General features: G+C 43.2%; 1 protein-coding gene across 18 annotated transcripts in view; it reads left to right on the top strand.

Annotated features, from left to right (window-relative positions):
- The window catches only part of ARFIP1 (ARF interacting protein 1), a 140,038-nt gene that overhangs the window by 39,259 nt on the left and 79,190 nt on the right, over positions 1-21,589 (top strand). For all 18 annotated transcript variants that reach the window (XM_069556679.1, XM_069556678.1, XM_069556676.1 and 15 more), the window contains one exon: positions 11,540-11,641. In XM_069556679.1, the coding sequence (XP_069412780.1) occupies positions 11,549-11,641 (93 nt within the window). In that variant the 5' untranslated portion in view covers positions 11,540-11,548. The remainder of the gene's footprint in view (positions 1-11,539; positions 11,642-21,589) is intronic.

Below are 21,589 nucleotides of genomic sequence, written 5' to 3'. Positions count from 1 at the left end.
AATTCTGTTTCTCCTTTTAATTCTGTCAATGTTTGTTTCATTTATTTTGAAGCTCTGTTATTGCAACCAACATAACACATTTTGATTGTTGTGTATTCCTAATGAATTGATCATTTTATCATTATGAAATATCAAGAGTGATACTACCCTCTTTATCTCTGGTAATACTTAAAAAAAAACTATTTTATCAGATATTGTTAATAATAAAACTGTGCCAACTTTCTTACGCCTAGTCTTTGTATGGTATATCTTTGTTCATCTATTTATTTTCAATCAGTAGTGTTTATACCTTTGTCTTTAAAGTGCATCTCTTGTAGGGTCATTAAAAATATGTACACACACATATACTCAGGGGCTTCCCCGGTGGCCCAGCGATCAGAGCGCTGGGCTTTCACTGCCAGCGGTCTGGGTTCAGTCTCGCTCAGGGAACTAAGGTCCTGCAAGCCATGTGACAGGGCTTGCGATAGTGGTCATAGTGAACATATTAAACTTGTCATATTTCACTTACAATTAATAACGTACTGCTTTTCTCTTAAAACAGAAAGTTCGTAACCTTTTAGGTCTATATTTCCCTTTTGTTGGTCAATCCTTAAGTCACGTGACCCCATGGACTGCAGCACGCCAGGCTTCCCTGTCCCTCACTGTCTCCCAAAGTTTGCCCCAGTTCATGTCCATCGAGTCGGTGATGCCATCCAACCGTCTCATCCTCTGTCGCCCTCTTCCCCTTCTGCCTTCAGTCTTCCCAGCATCAGGGTCTTTTCCCTGAGGCAGTATTTCCCTGGCCTCCCTTCTTGTTCTTTGATATATGTTACATCTGGGTACATTGTAAACCACAGAAATGATGTTATCAACATTTGCTTTAAGCAGTTATATGGTTTATAAAGAAATTGAGATGAATTGGTAAAAACAAAATGGTTTTTGTGTTTACCCAGGTAATTTCCATTTCATTTCTTTCTCATTCTTTGCTGAACATTCATTTTTTTCTGTCTGGTTTTATTCCCTTCAGCAGGAGAATTTCGTTTAGCATTTTGTATAGTTCCGGTCTGCTGGGGATGAATTCTGTTAGTTTTACTTGAAGATACCCTTAGTACCCTCTGTAATTCCTAATATTTTCCCTGGATATAGAGTTCTAGGTGGACAGCGTTCTTTTTACCGGTGTTCTCTTCTCCTCTGGCATTTACAGTTTTTGATGAGAAATCAGCCATTTGTTGGAATTTTGTTTCTGATAGTGATATTTTTTTTCTCTTGCTGCTTCTGAGCTTACCTCTTTATCTTTAAATAGTTTGCGATGTACTTTGTGTTTATTCTGCATGTTGTTCATTAAATATCTTGCATCTAAATTTTTGTCTTTCATCAGATTTGGAAAAATTGGGCCATTAGTTCTCCAAATACTTTTTCTGTACCCTTTTCTTCTAGCATTTTACTTCCACATAAGTTGGAATATTTAGTAGTGTCTTATGGTTCAATGAAGCTTTTCATTTAGTCTTTGTTTTTGCTCTGCTCTCTACCTTGGATAATTAGTATTTATTTAGTTTTACTTACTGTTTTGTATGTCATCTTCTTTTGGCTAGGTCCATCTAGTGATTTTTCTCCTTTGAAAAATTGTGGTTTTCAATTCTATAATAGAATCCATTTGCTTCATTTTTACTGTGCTGAGAGAATTCCTGTTTTTTTTTCTTTTTTTTTAATTTTTTTTTTTTTAATTTGTTTATTTGGTTGGTTTGAGTCTTAGTTGCAGCACACAGGATCTTCCTTTGTGGCACACGGACTCTAGTTGTGACATGGGTTTAGTTGTTCCACAGCATGTGGGATCTTAGTTCCCCAGCCAGGGATCGAACCTGTGAGCCTCTGCATTGCAAGGCAGATTCTTAACCCCTGGACCACCAGAGAAGTCCCCTGTTTTTTTTTTTTTCACTGAGATTTTTGATTCACTGAAAATGTTTCACTTATTTGCAGGTACTGTAGCTTCATTTGAATCTGCATCAGTTCCAGTCTCTGCTTCATATCAGAGCCAGACTAAATTATTTTTCTTTTCTCCTGGGAATCTTGTGTCACTTTCCTGGTTCGTTATATATCTGGTAATTTGGGGTTGTATCCTGAACATTTTGAACATTGAGATGCGAAGATTGGAGATGGTCTTACTCTTTTCCAGTGAGAATTACTTCCTTTGTTTTGATTGCTAATTTTCTTGGCTGGGCTTGCATTACAAACTCAGTTTCTTGTCTGTGCAGGTACATTGAGGGGTTAGAGATCCCATTTCTGGACCTTTCTTTTTTAGTATTACTCCCTTCCTTTTACTTTTGTCAGCTTAACCTTTCCCCAACTGAAAAGGCTAGTTTTCCACTGGATGCCCTGACAGCTACTGGGTGCACAGTATGGATAGGATTTAGTTTTTGTCTACAAGCCACAGAGATGGAAACGTCCCCGCATAGCTCCCTGTCTCCCCATCTCCGAGCAAGCACGTGCTCCCCACTAGCTTCTCTTTGCTCTCCAGTGCCTTCAAATAATTGCTTTTTAAATTGGGTTCAGCTTTTGCAGTTGTTTTCTGTGCAGGGTTGGGGCGGGGGGGGTGGTTTAGTATAGTTCCAGAAACAAAACCTGCCTTCTTTTTTACCTGTTCTTGGAAGCCGCCTGTTGTGGTTTTTCCTCCTACCCTGCTTGCCGTCCCCTCTGAGTTTCCTTTGCTGGTTCCTCCCATGTCCAGATATTGACGTGTCCTAGAGCTCCGTCTGCACAGCTCTCCTGTCTGCATTGACTTTCTGGGTCAAAAGCCAAGCCAGATCCGCGCGTGTGCTCACTCCTCAGCTGTGTCTGACTCTCTGTGACCATATGGACTGCAGCCCACCAGCTTCCTCTGTCCGTGGGATTCTCCAGGCAAGAACGCTGGAGCAGGTTGCCGTTCCTCCTTCAAGGGATCTTCCCAACCCAGGGATCAAACCCATGTCTCCTGTGGCTCCTGCGTGATTCTTTACCACTGAGCCAGTCCCGAATCCATGGCTAGTTATTTACGTATTTTCTTTGGCTGCTCTGGTCTACAGCATCAGAGTTGACAGCAAAGTTGAGTAGTTGTGTAGGCTCACAAAAGCCTATAGTGTTTGCCATTTGCCCCTTTATAGAAAATGCTTGTTGACCCCTGATCTAGGTAATCTTATGTAGTCCAGGAATTTAAATGCCGTCTATAACACCAGTGACTTATAAATTTCTTATCCCCAGCTTCAAGCTTTCTTCTGGACTTCAAGCTCATATACCCAAAAGCCTAGTACCCTTACCTATACAAACCTTAATATATCCTGATCTAAACTCTAGCTGTTTTTTCTACCTTGTGCTCCACCCTGAGTCTTGCCTAGTTCTATTAACAGCAGTTCCACTTTAACAGCTGCTCAGGCCAGAAACCTTTGTAGTTGTCCTTGACCTCTCTTTTTCCCATCTCTCACATCTGCCTGTAAGGAATTCCAGTTTGTTCTCCCTTCAGGATATGTCTAGAGTCTAACCACCTCTTACCTCCTCAGCCACTGTCACCCTACTCCAAGCTACCATTATCTCTTGCCTAGATTATCCCATAAAATTACTCTCCCTGCTTCTCCTTGTGCTCACTTATAGTTTAGTGCACTGCAGCAGGAAAAGAGTGGTCCTTAAATGTAAGTCAGATCGTTTCACTCTAAAGTTCAGAACCCTCCGGTGGTTTCTCATTTCACTAGGAATAAATCTGGAAGTCTCGCCAGTGTCTTTAGCACCTCACGTGTCCCTGTTGCCTCTCACATGTTCCTGCTGCCTCTCACGTGTCCTTGCTGCCTCTCACGTGGTCCTGCTGCCTCTCACGTGTCCCTGTTGCCTCTCACGTGTCCCTGCTGCCTCTCACGTGTCCCTGTTGCCTCTCACGTGTCCTTGCTGCCTCTCACGTGTCCTTGCTGCCTCTCACGTGGTCCTGCCGCCTCTCATGTGTTCCTGCCGCCTCTCACGTGTCCCTGCCGCCTCTCACGTGTCCCTGCTGCCTCTCACGTGTCCCTGCTGCCTCTCACGTGGTCCTGCTGCCTCTCACGTGTCCCTGCCGCCTCTCACGTGTCCTTGCTGCCTCTCACGTGTTCCTGCCGCCTCTCACGTGTCCTTGCTGCCTCTCACGTGTTCCTGCCGCCTCTCACGTGTCCTTGCTGCCTCTCACGTGTTCCTGCCGCCTCTCACGTGGTGGTCCTACTGCCTGTCACGTGTCCCTGCTGCCTCTCACGTGTCCTTGCTGCCTCTCACATGTCCTTGCTGCCTCTCACGTGGTCCTGCCGCCTCTCACGTGTCCCTGCCGCCTCTCACGTGTCCCTGCCGCCTCTCACGTGTCCCTGCCGCCTCTCACGTGTCCCTGTTGCCTCTCACGTGTCCTTGCTGCCTCTCACGTGTCCCTGTTGCCTCTCACGTGTCCCTGCCGCCTCTCACGTGTCCCTGCCGCCTCTCACGTGTCCCTGCCGCCTCTCATGTGTCCCTGTTGCCTCTCCTGTGTTCCTGCTGCCTCTCACGTGGTCCTGCTGCCTCTCACGTGTCCCTGCCGCCTCTCACGTGTCCCTGCCGCCTCTCACGTGTCCTTGCTGCCTCTCACGTGTTCCTGCCGCCTCTCACGTGTCCTTGCTGCCTCTCACGTGTTCCTGCCGCCTCTCACGTGTCCTTGCTGCCTCTCACGTGTTCCTGCCGCCTCTCACGTGGTGGTCCTGCTGCCTGTCACGTGTTCCTACTGCCTCGCTGACGTGCCTCGCTGATGTTTCTCTCTGTTCTCCCCAGCCGCAAACTGCCTCCTGCTCCTGGAGAAGCTGGGCCTGTTCCCACCTCCCGTCTTTGTGTTGACTCTTTCCTCTGCCTGGGGCTCTGTACTCCCTCACTTTACTCGTGTCTTACAGAAATATGATGCCTCTTTTAAGTTTTTCCCTGACCACCTTGTTTAAAGCAGCGCACTCACGAACAAATGTGTTTATATACATGCCCATTAGCATTTAGGACTGCATAATGTGTGTGTTTATTTGTTTGTTTTCCCCAACTAGGTATAAGCTCCTTGAGGGTAGGAAGTTTTCTCTGTTTGGTTCACCACTCTGTCTGGAGTATCTGACATCCTGCCCAGCACACCAGAGAGCTCGATAAATCAGTTGAGTCCATGAATGTGTGAGTGAACAATCGCCATTCTGGCTAAACTGCTTTACTTGGGTTTCTGGAATATACTAGAGTCTATCGTGCTCCTGTTATTCTTTCTGTTTAGAGTCTCTCCTTTACTGTGTCCCCATCTGTCATCCTACAAGGCTCAGCTAAAGTGCCCACTCCTGATCAAGGCTTCCCTCTGAGTGCTTACCGTGTTAAGTGCCTCCCTCGGGTGCTCACGACTGCATTGCAGCTGCTTTTTGCCCGCACTTCTGGCTCTTAGAAGCCAAGGTCTGGCTTCTGCTTCTGTTTTATCCCGTGCACGTTGCGTAGGCGATAGCGAGTGCCTGTTGAGTCTAGCTGATGTTAGGAGGGAGAAAGCGAGAGCACGTCCTATGCTTTTTGGAAGAGGGATAGTTATGTAGACAACAAACCTTAGTCTTTCTGGTTGGATTAGAGATCAAGCGTCTAGTTAGCATCTGTGGCGGTTTAGTCACTCAGTCGTGTCCGACTCTTAAAACCCCACGGACTATATAGCCCGCCAGGCTCCTCTGTCCATGGGATTCTCCAGACAAGAATACTGGAGTGGGTTGCCATTTCCTTCTCCAGGGGATCTTCCCCACCCAGGGATCAAACCCAGGTCTCCTGCATTGCAGGCAGATTCTTTACCAACTGAGCTATGAGGTTAGTATCTGTGTATCTCTTATTTGCAAGAAGTAGAAACTTAACTCCAGTAGCCTCAGATAATCTGGATATATTGTAAGGATGCAGTGGCAGTGAAGAAAATAGGGCTCTCAAAAGTATCCAAGATGATGAGACCCCTCCATGGAAAAGGGAAAGCCTCTTTAACAAATGGTGCCGGGAAAACTGTATATCAACATGCAGGCTGGACCCTATCTTATACCATACACAAAATCAGCCCCAAAATGTATCAGAGACCTAAGTGTAAGGCCTGTAACTATAAAACTGAGAGGAAGTGCTTTTGATAGTAGTTTTGGCAGAGATTTCCTGAACATGACATCAAGCACTAGCAACAAAAGCAAAAATGGACAAATTGAACTACATCTAAACTAAAACCTTCTTATACATCAAATAGTTATCATACATCAAAATGTTTATCGCAACCAACAGAGTAAAAAGGTAGCCTACAGAATTGAGAGAAAATATTTACAAATTATACATCTTTTGAGATTAATATCCAGAATATGTAGAAAAGTCCTAGAAGTCAAGAAGTAAAACACAAAGAACCCAATTAAAATATGGACTAAAGACTTGAATAGACATTTCTTCAAAGATGATACATAAATCGCCAACAAACATATGAAAAAGTGTTCAACATCACTAATCAGTCAGTTCCGTTGCTCAGTCATTTCTGACTCTTTGCAACCCCATGAACCGCAGCACGCCAGGCCTCCCTGTCCATCACCAACTCCCAGAGTCTACCCAAACCCACGTCCATTGAGTTGGTGATGCCATCCAACCAGCTCATCCTCTGTCGTCCCCTTCTCCTCCTGCCCTCAATCTTTCCCAGCATCAGGGTCTTTTCCAACGAGTCACCTCTTTGCATGAGGTGGCCAAAGTATTGGAGTTGCAGCTTCAAAATCAGTCCTACCAATGAAGACCCAGGGCTGATCTCCTTTAGGATGGACTGATTGGATCTCCTTGCCGTCCAAGGGACTCTCAAGAGTCTTCTCCAATACCACAATTCAAGAGCATCAGTTCTTCAGTCCTTAGCTTTCTTTATAGTCAACTCTCACATCCATGCATGACCACTGGAAAAACCATAGCCTTGACTAGATGGACCTTTGTTGGCAAAGTAATGTCTCTGCTTTTTAATATGCTGTCTAGGTTGGTCATAACTTTCCTTCCAAGGAGTAAGCGTCTTTTAATTTCATGGCTGCATTCACCATCTGCAGTGATTTTGAAGCCCAGAAAAATAAAGTCAGTCACTGCTTCCACCGTCTCCCCATCTATTCGCCATGAAGTGATGGGTGATGGGACTGGATGCCATGATCTTCTTTTTCTGAATGTTGAGCTTTAAGCCAACTTTTTCACTCTCCTCTTTCACTTTCATCAAGAGGCTCTTTAAGTTCTTCACTTTCTGCCATAAGGGTGGTGTCATCTGCATATCTGAGGTTATTATTTCTCCCGGCAATCTTGATTCCAGCTTGTGCTTCCTCCAGCCCAGCGTTTCTCATGATGTACTCTGCATAGAAGTTAAATAAGCAGGGTGACAATATACAGCCTTGATGTACTCCTTTTCCTATTTGGAACCAGTCTGTTGTTCATGTCCACTAATCATTAGGGAACTGCAAATCAGAACCACAATGAGATATCTCCTTACAGGGACTGCATGCAGAAAGAGCGCAGTCACCTCTGGCACTCAGCTTCAAATTGGCCATCAGCGGTCTGACCAGTGTCATCTTGATTGTTTTAGGCACGGTTAATCTTCAGTTCCGAGGTCCATTTGTTCTCATTGTTTTGAGGCCAGTTCTCAGAATTGTGGCAGCTTACGTCATGCGTACAGTCTGGTCATCATATAGCTAGCTTCTTTCACCTGGGATTTCAGTATCTATAAGACAGCTCACACAGTATGGCTCAGGATATCATCTGTAGTCCTTGAGAAGGAACGAAGAGTCCTTGACTATGCTTAATGATCACATTATTTTTATTTTTCTCCTTTGACTGTTTTCCTTTGTTTCTGCATTTCTCGTTTCTCTGATTAAGCTTATTCTTCAACTAAAGTTTTCCACAGACAGAAGGCAGGCAAAGGACATGGGACAGAGGGGCAAGGACCATAGGGTCTTGCTGTGTTTCTGAATTACCATGTGGTCTAGCAGTTCCACTTTGGGGTATGTTTCCGAAAGAATTGAAAGCAAGATCTTGAAGAGATACATCCACACCCATGTTCATACAGCAATAGCGGCACTATTCATAATAGCCAAGAAGTGGAAGCAACCTAAATGTCCATCGGTGAACTGAATAAATATGGTATATACATGCAGTGGACATCAACTTGAGCAAACTCTGGGAGATAAATAGTGGAGGACGAGGAAGCCTGGCGTGCTTCAGTCATGGGCTTGCAAAGAGACACACACGACTTAGCAACTTAACAACAGTATGTGCAGCCGATTATTATTCAGCCTTAAAAAGAAGGGAGACTGACACATGTCCAACACGGATGAATCTTGAGGACATCATGGAAAGAAGGAAGCCAGTCACAAAAAGTCAAATACTATATGACTGCCTTGATGTGAGGTGTTTAGAGCAATCAAGCTCATAGAAAGTAGAATGATGCTCACCAAGGGCTGAAGGGGAGCTGGAGGACGATGGAAATGGAGTCATTGTTTAATGGGTATAAAGTTTCAGTTCTGCAGCATGGAAAAATTCTGGAGATTGATTACACAGCAGTGTAAATATATGTAACCCTGCTGAACTATACATTTAGAAATGGTTAAAAGGGTAAATTTTTATGATATGTGTTTTTTACCACAATAAAAAAATAATAAAAGCAAGGTTTATTATGATTATAAGGTCATAATTTGGAAAGAAAAGATCTAGACACAGATAACACTTTGTCAGCAAACTTTCACAAGTACCCTAGTTGGTTGACTCACTCAATATCCCTAGTTCAGACCTTCAGAAAGAGTTTGATTGCCTCTGGAAATTCCTCTTTTCTGTATTGGCAGTAATTTTCTGACCAGGCCCTGTTGTCATGCCTGTGAATTGCAAGGCCTTGTGTCAAGGATTCTTCTTTGGCTCAATCAGTGGCCACCTCTTAACTGGGGACTGTGAAAGAGGCAGTTTCTCTTATTAGAGATCAGTGAATGTCCGTAAATACATGCGTTCAGTTCAGTTTAGTCCATTGTGTCTGACTCTTCGCAACCCCATGGACTGCAGCACGCCAGGCTTCATACATGCATAAAGGTAGCCAGATATAATTTAAATAAGACATTTCAAATCCTTTTAAGGTAGATACTACTTTAGAATAATCATAAGGAAGATACAGTGGATGCTATGATGAGGGACTCAGTTACCTGCTTTAGGACCAGGGCCCTCCTTCCGGGACTGGTGCCTGCTGAGGGCTCATAGCTGAGTCTCTCCAGGAATTGCCTCTGCGAAAGAGAGCTGCGTTGTCCACAATTATACCCCGATCTAGCGGATAGCTTGCATCTAACAATCGGGTATGGATGTGGGAGCTCAAAGGCCTGGTCCCATTGCCTTAATTTGGAACAGCTTAAAGAGCCTCGGCTTCAGCGCTCTGTGTAGGCTGAGCTGAGCCTTCTGGCATGGCAGCACTGCGGCTCTGGGGGCCTTCCTGCCCTCACTCACGCTCGGGGAGGGCTCTACAGTAAGCCTCATGCGCTCAGAGACTTCCCCAGAGTCCAGTCTAAAGCAGAGGAATGTTTTGTTTTCCTGCCTTCGACTTTTTGAAATCTTCTCTCTAAAATTTCTTTTTTTCAATTTTCAAGGCTTACATGAGATGTTCAGTTTATTAATTCCGTCACTAGTTTCAAGCCTGTGGTATGATAGACTCTGAAATATGGCATTTTTTTAAGCCAGTATTTTTTATAAGATATTTTAAGAATGCAAGAAAATAAGTTTTCTGAGAAATATTTTAAGTGATATTAATAGGATTTGATATTATTTTGAAAGTTCTTTTTTCATTGGCTTAACCAATTAGGATTTCAGTTTGACATTTTAGTCTTTTATTAAAACTGTCACCAAGTAATTAAAGTACACTGATTTTGAGGTACTTGATAATTCACTTTTTTTTTTTTGGTTTAGTTACTTCCTGTTAGTTTGTCTTCCCGCAGTGATATTCATAAGTAACGAACATATGGCTCCAAGGTCCGTGAGTGGGACAGAGGAGTGCATGTGGAGCCTGAGTGTATAATGATCAGTCTAACACCTCCGTAACCGTGAAGCAGACTTTTGATGTAACTCACGTCCTTTTGACTCGGCAAGCCTTTGTTAAGAACCTCTTGCTTGTCGGACCCTGGGCCAGTCTGATGGAACAGCATGGCCCTGATGTCTCTGCCCTCAGGGGCCTGACCTGGGGGAATGTATTGATTTGCTTAGATCTGTGTTCTGTTGCCCTGGGGATACAAAGATACAGAGAGAGTCTAGTCAGCTTTGTGTCGGACATGAGAACATTATTACGTATTAATATAAAATTTGCCATGGTAAAGAAAGAGGTTTGTATACGGAGTAGAAGTGTAATTAAGAGAGGATCTGTCGAAAGGAGAACATTTATAGAGCGGCCAAGAAATAGGAATCTGGCCTAGGAAGACCCTACGACTATGTAATATATAGCTACTCCAGAAGTTTCAGAGGATCCTCGAGAAAAAGGGACAGATACTCAACTGCCCTAGGTGTTTACTGAAGAGTCCAGTCATCTCCCACACGGAATCAGCGGTTCTTCTCCCTAGAGCAATGACTGCCTTACTTGTTTTTTATACTCTGTGGAATCTAGTAGAGCGCATAACAAGTTTCACTAAGTGTAGGTTAAATTCGTTGGTGCTAGCGTGCTAAGTCGCTTCAGCTGCGTCTGGCTCTTGTGCCGCTGTGGCCGGTAGCCCACCAGGCTCCTCTGTCGATGGGATTCTCCAGAGAAGAGTACTGGAGTGGGTTGCCATCGCCTTCTCTCGGGGATCTTCCCGATCCAGGGATCGAACCATGTCTGTTACCGTTAGTGTTAGTGTTGTTCGCTCAGTCGTGCCCGACTCTTTGCGACCCCGTGGACCGAAGTCCACCAGGCTCCTCTGTCCATGAGATTTTCCAGGCAAGGATACTGGAGTGGGTTGCCATTTCCTTCTCCAGGGGATCTTCCCAACCCAGGGATCGATAGTGCCACCTTTTAAAATTTCTCTATACCAGTGCTTTTCAAAGTGTGGCCTGTAGATCCAAGAATCTTTCAGGGAGCCTGCAAGGTTAAAACTATTTTCAGTAATGTGTGATAGTCACTCAGTCATGCCTGACACTTTGCAACCCCATGGAGTATAGCCTGGCAGGCTCCTCTCTCCATGGAATTCTCTAGGCAAGAATAGAGGGATCTTCTCCAGGAGATCTTCCTGAGCCAGGGATCGAATTCAGGGGTCCCGCATTGCAGGCACACTCTTTATCCTCTGAGCTTCCAGGGAAGCCCATTTTCAGTAATATTATGACATTCTTTTCATTAAAAATTTTTGTGTCATTTGCCGCTAGGCATCTACAATAAGGTACCTACAGTAAGATCAAGAAATCTAAGTTGAATGCAGTTTAAAAAGCCAGATGTGTTTTTATTATATTGGTATCATGTTTATTATATAAGGATTAGGTAGGCTATAATGGTGGCTTTTATGCGCTATAAACACGAATATAGTATTTTGAATATTTGCCTTTTGTGATTTGGTGTTACTTACGACTATCTCTTTCCTCATTTTTTTAGGAGTCTACCATGGCTCAAGAATCTCCAAAAAGTTCAGCAGCAGAAATCCCGGTGACTAGTAATGGCGAAGTTGACGACTCTCGTGAACACGGCTTTAACAGGGTAAGAACCCTTCTGTCTCTCAACACAAAGACTCGTGATAAGCCCTTAAGTGCTGAGATGAAAGTAACAGAGTCTATTCATAATATAGGAACGTGTTCTTAGATTGACTGTATTCTGGAATCTAATATTATTATGGAGGGATGACTAGGTGGGTCATGTTAGTGATTTGTCCAGAATAAGCTTCTGGCTAGTAAAGCATTTAAGCTTTGATGTTACTATCTGTAATTTTATTGTATAATCAGAGCAAGAGTGTCTCTAATGATTTTGGCATATAACTTTATTAAAAAACTACTTTATTCTACTTGTGATAAAAATATTAACTATAGGTTATTCTTTAAAACATTGGTCTCTTTTCTTAGTACATAATCCCTAAGTAGGTGCCTCTTCATTTTGCTGTTTACTTTCTAGAGTGACATATTTGACTCAGTGGAAAATGAAACTTGGGATCTGTTTAATTTTGATCTGCCTCTCATTTGAAATTGAAATTTAATGCATTTAAGTGGAAACACCGTGGGTTTAGAGATAATGTGGGTTCAAATTTCAGCTATGCCTTTCCTAGCAATGTAACCTTGGCAGATATTTACTTATTCTAATCTCTCTAAATGAGAATTTTATTTTTATGGTAATGTTAATGTTAAATGATATTAAAATAAGTAATATGCCTAATATGGTCCTAGAAATGAGAGTGATGTTAATTATTTCTGGAGATATTTCCTTTAAACATTCCTTTTTGACACGTATGTGTCAAACACTGACACGTGTACAACATAAAATAACTTGAAAAACAGTTTTCATATTCATGAAAAAGTAATGGTTGAAAGATACTTGAATTATTTTACAGCTTAAATTGGACTCTTTTACTTCATATGTTTGAGAATAAAGTTCTTTATTTTAGTTTAACAGAAGATAATACTTTACTTTTAATTTTTAAAAATTTAATCATTTTTTAAAATATTTATTTTTGGCTGCATTGGGTCTCCACGGCAGCACATGGGCTTCTCGTGTGGCAGGGGTGCGGGGCTCTGCGGTTGGGGCACTGGGCTCTGTGCTGGTGGTGCGGGGCTCTGTGGTTGGGGCACGGGGCTCTGTGGTTGGGGCACGGGGCTCTGTGCTTGTGGTGTGGGGCTCTGCGCTGGTGGCGCGGGGCTCTGTAGTTGCAGCACACAGGCTCTCTAGTTGGGGTGCAAGGTCTTAGTTGCCCCACAACGTGATGGATCTTAGTTCCCCGACCAGGAATTGAACTCATGTGTCCTGCATCAGAAGGCAGATTCTTAACCACTGGCCCATCAGGGAAGTCCCCAGAAGGTGATATTTTAGATCACAGTTTCTCGTTCCCAGCATCATTTACATTTGGGGCCAGAGAAATTCCTTTGTGGAGGGTTGGCCCGTGCATGTAGGGTGGTTAGCAGCATCCCTGAGCTCTTCCTAGTAGACGCCAGTAGCCCCTCCAGTAGTTAACAAGCACAGATGTACCCAGACATTGCCAAATGTCAGGGGTAGGGAGAAACTTGCCTCTGGTTGAGAACCGCTTTTTAGATAGATCATTTTAATGGACTTTTGGAAAATCCCACTCTATTTCACTTATTTTTGGTTCAAGGCATTTAGAAGAAATAGATGTGTCTTCAAGCTTGGGATGTGTTTTTAATTGCAAGTGTTTTAACTTGGTTTATACGGACCGACGGGCCAATACCGAGTGACTGACAGAATTTGCACACCTGGGACTCACACAGCGCTGTAAATCAGCTGTGTGTGTACTCACTCAGCTGTGTCCAACTGTTGGCAACGCCGTGGTTGCCAGGCTTCTGTCCGTAGTATTTCCTAGGTGAGAACACTGGAGTGGGTTGCCATTTCCTCCTCCAGGGGAGCTTCCCGACCCAGCGATCAAACCGTCGTCTTTTGTGTATCCTGCATTGGCAGGTGGAAATCCTGAGCACTCGGAGGAAATTTTCACTTCAGACTTTAGTCTTTCTGGTATTCGAAAACACTGAGATATGCTTGCATGTTAAGGAAACTCAAGTTACCATCCTTAGACACTCTACCAATAGCTTTATAAACTTCTGTTGATTTAAATAACTCATTATACCAGGATTTTGGTTAATGACTGCCTTGTCTTATTTTTGGTAACAGCCCCTTTTTGCGAATCTGTCCTGCACATATTTATTGCATGTATGTTGTATACCAGGCACTAGGGATGACAGTGCCTGGGCCCCAACAAAATGACAGAGAAGCCTGCCACCAGAGAGTCGGTGTCCTTACACACAGTCTGGTGAGACTTTCTGTCTAAGAAGAGGGCAGCACGTACAAAATGCGGCATTGTTGTGAAGGTTCACCTGCCATCTTTAGCTTGGGGTGGTGTTTTTGAGTAAAAAACGCACGTGTTGAGTGTGCAGCTCGGTGGGACCAGCGCCCGCACCAATCTGGAGACCATCTCCAGGCCTTTCCCAGCCCTCTCGCCCTCTTGTAGGCAGTACATCCCCCACCCTTCCAGAGTCATTCCTGTCATCATTCTGGCACCACTGATTGCTTTTGACTGTCCTGAACTGCATGGAAGTGGAATGACGCTCTGCGTACTCTTTTCGGACTGGCTGTTACCCAGCATTGTATCTGTAATGTTGCTTTGGCAATATCTAATTCTTCTTTTCCCCTGGAGAAGGAAATGGCAAATCACTCCAGGATCCCTGCCTGGAAAGTCCCATGGACAGAGGAGTCTGGCGGGCTATAGTCCATGGTTCGCAAGAGTCGGACACAGCAACGGCTGAACCACCACAGTTCTTTTTCACTGTAATACGGTTTTCCATTGTGTTAACACACCACAGTGTGTTAATAGGCCCTGATTTGTTTATCCATTTGGTTTGTTTGTTTTGTTTTTAAATTTTCTTTTTTCTTTTTCTTTTATTTATTTTTGTTTCTGGTGGGGTTTTTTTTTTTTTTAATGTATTTACTTTTTAATTGAAGGATAATGGCTTTACAGTTTGCTGTTTGCTCCGTCAAACGTCGGCGTGAATCAGCCTTAGGCGAGGCCTCGGCTGTCTCCAGTCTGCCCCGCTGGGGCCGTTCTGGTACAGGTCTTTCGGTGTGCACGATCACCTGCTTCTGTGGGGGATTTACCATGCAGTGGAATTGCGGATCATGGGTATGTGGTGTTTGCCCTCGGTAGATTTTGTCAACTCGTTTGCCAGATGATCAAATTAGTTGGCAGTCCTGCCAGCGGTGAATCAGTGTTCTAGTTGCTCCACATCATTGCCAGTTTTTGGTGCTGTCACACTGGTAAGTTTTTGCCGTTCTGGTGAAATCATAGCAGTTGCCTCTTAGTTTCACCTTGCATCTCCTTGATGACTAATGACGTCGAGCATGTTTTCAGGTTCTTACCGACCATCTGAATGTTATCTTGTATGAAGTGCCTCTTCGAGTCCTCGGCTCGTTTTCCTGTGAAGTGGATGCCTTCTTCTAGGTCATCGGTCGCAGTTCTTTGCATGTTCTGGGTATAAGTCGTTTGTATGGATCTGTGTCTTGCAGATGTTTATCTCCAGTCTGTAACTAGCTTTTGTACTATATTAATGGTATCCTTAGATGGCCAAAGGCTAATTTTAATGAAGTCCAGTTTATTAGCGTTTCTTTCCCTTTAGTGATTTTTGTGACCCTTGTATCTGCCTGTCCCCGTATCGTCAAGAGACTCCATCTTGTAAAAGCTTCTCTGCCTACACTTCTTGCACAGAGGGCTGTGATCCATCTTGAATTTTGTGGATGGCATGATGTAGAAGTCAAGGCTCATGTTTTCACATGATATGCATCGTTAATTGAAAAAAATTCTTTCTCCACACAGGGTCCTTTGCTGTTGACCGGGTGATCATATATGTGTAGCTGTATTACTTGGCTGACTGTGTTATTTCTTGGTCTTTTTGTGTCTTACCCACTTACTGAAGTCATTAAGTCTGAAATAAATAGCAGCTTCAGCCTTGGTACCTGGTAGTTCCTCTAGCTTCGTTCTTCTTCAGGGTTACTGTGTATCTTAAACCTATTCATGAGTCTTTAGCTGAGTACCGTAATTTGCCTTTGAGTATCATTGAAAAGGTTTTTTTAATCCTTTCAGATTTTAACTTCAGAGTCTTTTTAGAGTGAAGTGAATTAACTCATATATCTGTGTAAGTTCTTTGCTTACATAGTCAAAACCAGTTAACTTGCTGCTTTATAAGTTAACTTCTTACTTAATGTCTACTTCTCTTTTTGGAGATTCCCCTATAATGTTTCATTTTCTGTTGAGGGATAGAGAAGGGAAAAAGGAAATGTTGTCCCGGAGGTCTCCTCTTAATAGATATGAACTTTACCAGTAGGCAGAGTTCTTCCCTCCTAGCTCAGTTGGTAAAGAGTCCGCCTACAGTGCAGGAGACCCCAGTTCGATTCCTGGGTCAGGAAGATCCACTGGAGAAGGGATGGGCTGCACACTCGATTATTCTTGGGCTTCCCTTGTGACTCAGCTGGTAAAGAATCCACCTGTAATGTGGGAGGCCTGGGTTTGATCCCTGGGTTGGGAAGATCCCCTGGAGAAGGGAAAGGCTACCCACTCTAATATTCTGGCCTGGAGAATTCCATGAACCGCACACATAGTCCACGAGGTCGTAAAGAGTCGGACGCGACTGAATGAGTTCATTTTCGCTTCACTTACCAGTAGGCAAGACTCCTTGGAAGCAACAATTCAGTCAACAGTACACCCCACTTTACCTCCGTAAAGAAGCTCAACATCATAAAGCTTGTTTCTCTTTGTACCTGCTCTTATGAAAGAAAAAATATATCATGAGAGTTTCTTACATATTTAATATTTTAGAATAAAAATCACCTCTATGATCCCTTTTACTGAGTGAAAATAGTATTTCAATAGCATCCTTTGACTCCTTTAAACAAATTACACTCAAGATCTGTTAGGCATATATTTACCAACATTTTGGCACACTCCTTTATTTTCCTGAGCAATAAAAGGGAAATTTTATCAGTGTTTAACATTAAATTCATGTTTCTGTTTTCAAATAGATAAAAGTTCGTAGAGAAAGTGGGTGTAATGTACTAAATATTGCTTAGCATTGTATAGACTAGTAAAGAGAGATTGTATAAAAAACCACCTCATAACTCGAGTTTTCTAGTTTTGAAAGCGTGTTTTACTAAGACACATCTTCTTTCTCACATACTTGATGTCTAAGATTATATGACTCACAACATTGTAAGTGAACTGTCCTTCAGTTTTAAAGATTGATAACAATGAATAAACCATATAATGGCTTTTATGTAATGCATATTACACTTTTAAAAGTATAAAGTCTTATACAAAAGTTTATATATATATATGAACGTGTTAGTTGCTCAGTTGTGTCCGACTCCACGACCCCATGGACTGCAGCCCGCCAGGCTCCTCTGTCCAGGGAATTCTCCAGGCAAGAACACTGGAGTGGGTAGCCATGCCCTCCTCCAGGGGCTCTTTCCGACCCAAGGATCGAATCCGGGTCTTCTGAATTGCAGGCAGATTCTTTGCCATCCGAGCCAGAAGTTAGGGTGGCTCGTTAAGCTGCCATAACCTGGCTGGCCAGTCGGTGTCACTGTTGCCCAGGCAGTGAGAGTGAGCCGCTGCTTCTGTTCTCTCTGTGTCTTGTTGCCACTGATTGCTTTTTCACTTGATTTCCCTTCTTAGTCTCCTACTATGAGAGGCCCTGGTGGACTGTACCTCAGCATTCACATTGAAATAGAGGGTATAATGGGAGAATTTGCCCTAGAAACTCCCTGGTAGCAGCGTAACACCTGTTAATGTTTCGAGGTTTGTTACTTGTCTTAGAGGGGCAACAACTATGTGAAGAGAGGACAGGATAATAATCTTAGTATTAATGCAGTTCTTTACAGCAAAACTATTTTTTCTCCTAAATAAAAAGCAATTGGTATTTTTTAAAGAGTAGTGTAAAGTTTAATCTCTAAAGAATACAAATGATTCTTTTACTTATAAGCTACATGCTATTTATAATTTATTCTGTTATATTGTTCAGTCACCCAGTCGTGTCTGACTCTTTGTGACCCCCATGGACTGCAGCACACCAGGCCTCCTTCTCCCTCACCATCTCCTGAAGTTTGCCCAAGTTCATGTCCATTGCATCGGTGATGGTATCCAGCCATCTCATCCTCTGAAGCCCTCTTCTCCTTCTGCCCTCCATCTTTCCCAGCATTAGGGACTTTTCCAGTGAGTCAGCTATTAGTATCACTTGACCAAAATACTGGAGCTTCAGCAACAGTCCTATCATTTCAGCAACAGTCCTACAGTGCTGGTCAGAATATTAGGTTAGAAATGTGCAATCTGTACCATGAGTTTAAAGAAGCAAATACTAGCTCCTTGTGAGTTAAATGGAAACTTCTTATGAATTAAGTTATATTTGGCAGATTTAGAAAAATTACCTTAGCTAAAATAAAACTTTTCCTCTGGTAGGCCCAAAACTAAAATTGCTAATTTAGCTTTTTCCACCTATGGACCTTGTCTCTAGAAAAACGTACGTCTGTACAGAACTGCCAAATCTTGTGTCCAGTTTCAAGGAGTTTAGGGTCACTTGAATTCTGCCTGTGGACCCTTGGGTTCCTATGTCTTGAATATTCCTGGTCTACAAGCTTTGAGTTAAATCACAGAATGTTAATTCAGTAGAAGTACCTCGAAGACCCCTGGATCTCACTGCTCCAGTTTACAGCGGAGGACAGGGGCCCTGAGGCTGTGGTGGGACTGCCTGCACTGACTGGCTATACCAGAAGCTTACGTGACTGGCTGTGAGCACAGTGTCGCCAGGCATGGTCGCTCACTGCCTTATCTCCAGGGCCTGGCAGCAGTGCTACACGTGATTGATGCTCGGGCTTTCGTTAGATGTTTGGTGAGCGAATGAACAAGTATGAGAATGAGAACTAGAAACACAGTTTCAAGAGTTCCGTGGAACAACAGGGAGAAATGGCCTTTTAGACTGGACACATCCTGTGTCCTTAATTTCCCAGCATGCACCATGGTCGCTGTTGCTGCTGCTGGAAATTTTCTTGTTTTGAAAGTTTCTATTGTTATTTTTCGTTTACTCTTTTGTTGTTGTTTTGTTAAATTGTTTCTCCATTCCCCTGTACTTATCAGTTTGGATAATGTACTTTAGCAGTCTGAAGACTTGAGAAAAAATAGAAGAATAGGAATTATAAGAGCCTGTTTGAACTTATTTCCTCCCCTCACCTTAATAATGTAACTGTCCATTCATGTATCTGCTTTTCCCAAGAGCTTGCAATTACATTTAGGGCAGAGATAGTATATGCACACTGTGCCGCTTACGGATCACAGTGATTTCTCAATAAAAGATTGAGTTTTAGTCTGACTTAAATCTGACACATTTCCTACCTCATTCATCCTGCCCTAGAGTTTGAATAGCATGTGATGACTGCTTCTGCGTCACCTGAAAATTCTAGTAGCTCAGTCACGTTTGATGAGGGCTTTTCCCTAAGGCCAGTTTTTACCAGGTGTGTGTCTTGGACACTTTTAAAGGTATGGCAAATGTTTTTCAAGGATTGTTTAATCCTTGCAAATATAGCTTCATTTTAATATTTTCTTTTTAAAGTATAGGATATATTCTTAGTACTATTACCACAAATTAAATTTTAAAATGTGTTTATTATATATACATCTATTAAATTAACTCTGGATTTGTATTCCTGTTTGGGAAATAGAAAATTGTGAATAAACATAATTTTTAATGAAAGGCTGAAGCCCTGTGTATCTTAGTTATAATTTTTAGATTGTGCCTTTATAAACAAATGCTATCATGGACAACTTTCACTATCTAGGAGAAATTGTTTTGAATGTAGTTACATAAAAATATTTCCACAGTAATAGTTTTTGAATGAATTCGGAATTTTCTTGATGCAAATTGGTACATGATTTCATTCTTATCAAACTTCAGTACTACTTAGAATCGAGACTATAGTCTGGACGCAGGGGTTGGGGTGGGACCAAGAGAACAGACAGTCAACTGTCAGAAGATAGTGATGCTTTAAATTCTTGTTAAAAGTTTGTTGACTGACTGAGAGGGAAGTGGGCAGGGAGAGAGAAGTGAGATTGAGATTGTGTGTGCATGTATCTCTGTGTGTGTTGATAAAATGGGGAAAGCTGGTAAGCCAGGAGATTTGCTGTCTGGATCACGAGAATTAACAGATATGAGAGGAGACTCTGGTCATAAAATAAGTTGTTAGGTTTAAAATTCCAGAAGTGTTGCTTCCTAAGCAATGACAAGGTTCAAAGAGTGGCCCTGGGAGTCCCAGTTGCGTAAGTAGAACTGGGCATGGAAGATGAAGCGCATTGTAGCTGAGACCTAAGTGTAGGTTGGGTGTATTGTATTAGTTGAGTATATTTTTTTATCTGCCATTACACTTTTTTGGCCCCTTGTCTAACCACATATCACCAAATCTGAATCAAACTACCTACTTTACGCTTCCTACAAACATACTGAGGGAGGAAAAATTATACATCTTTACAGACTGTTATTACTACAGCCCATCATTCTACATCAGTGTAGGTAGACGGGCTCATGCGGTAGACTTTATTTCAAGTATTTCACAATTTATATTTTAAAAAACGCAACATACTACATGCTGGATGTACCATGTAGAATGCTTGATGAGCTGTGAAAACTCAGCTTAGATGCCTTATATATCGCTTTGGAAGGATTGCAGACTGAACATAGAATCGTTCCCTGAAAGTGTGCCCAGTGCAGCGTGCAAAACACTGGGAACACCCAGGATAATAGTAGGAGTTGTGCATAGAACGGAAACCCTGGGTGTGTCGGCGCCCTGGACTGGCTGAGAAGAAGGTGAGTACGGAGTGGAGTAGTTTGGGCCATCCACAGGGCGGTGAGGGGTAGAAGTGAGCTGCTTGAGGACAGAAAGCGGTTCCCTATGGCAGAGCTCCTCAGGACGCAGACAGAGGGTTCCCTGCAGCACAGTCATCTGGCTTACTTGTTGGAAATTCTGACTCCTGGGCTCCACACTCCAACTTACCAAGAACTACAGCAGGCGGCTGAGAACTGCGTTTTTAGTAGTTTTCTCAGATGCTTCTTACCCAAGCTAAAGTTTGAGAACTGGCAGTTTACCGTGGCGAGCTGAGAACATGCTGCCCCTCCCTCTGCCCACTTGATAAGCAGAGTGTTGGCGAATAGCCCGCTGTGACCCAGTGTAATTGTCAGAGAGGGCACCACGAGGAGGCTAAGGACGCTGTGGTGTGCTTGGAGCCGGGGTGGGGGCGGGGAAGTCTGGTGGACCACAGCGTTGCTTCTGGCAGACATTCCTTGTAAGTAGCTAACTGTCAGAACAACAGGAGATTTTAAATTACCAGAGTTCATGAAATATTTAACACAATTTTCAAGCTATTTCTTTTGAAATTATATAAATGCTATGGAAGGTTTTATCCGTTTTGAAGAATGAGATGTGTAAATTGAGAAAATTAAATTAAGTATTAGTATTATATATCTGCTGCTGCTGCTAAGTCACATCAGTCGTGTCCGACTCTGTGCGACCCCATGGACAGCAGCCCACCAGGCTCCCCCGTCCCCGGGATTCTCCAGGCAAGAACACTGGAGTGGGTTGCCATTTCCTTCTCCAGTGCATGAAAGTGAAAAGTGAAAGTGAAGTCGCACAGTCGTGTCCGACTCTTAGCGACCCCGTGGACTGCAGCCCACCAGGCTCCTCCGTCCATGGGGTTGCTAAATGCTATTAGTGCCAGAAAGGAGTAAGGTAGATGGTCTTAGGGAGCTGCTGTCTTCAGGAAGAGAGAATACAGACAAATACTGTTGATGCCATATGAGAGGTGATGTTCTTAGCCTGGTATAGCATGGTGTGAGAGAAAGGGTATGAATGACTAGGGAATTGCTCTCCAAGCCAAATCTAAAGGATGAACTAACCAGATGAAGA

The sequence above is a fragment of the Ovis canadensis genome, chromosome 17 (assembly GCF_042477335.2).
Source record: "Ovis canadensis isolate MfBH-ARS-UI-01 breed Bighorn chromosome 17, ARS-UI_OviCan_v2, whole genome shotgun sequence".
NCBI lineage: Eukaryota > Metazoa > Chordata > Mammalia > Artiodactyla > Bovidae > Ovis > Ovis canadensis.
Note: the sequence above shows the minus strand (reverse complement) of the source record. Positions and strands in the feature narration are given on the sequence as shown.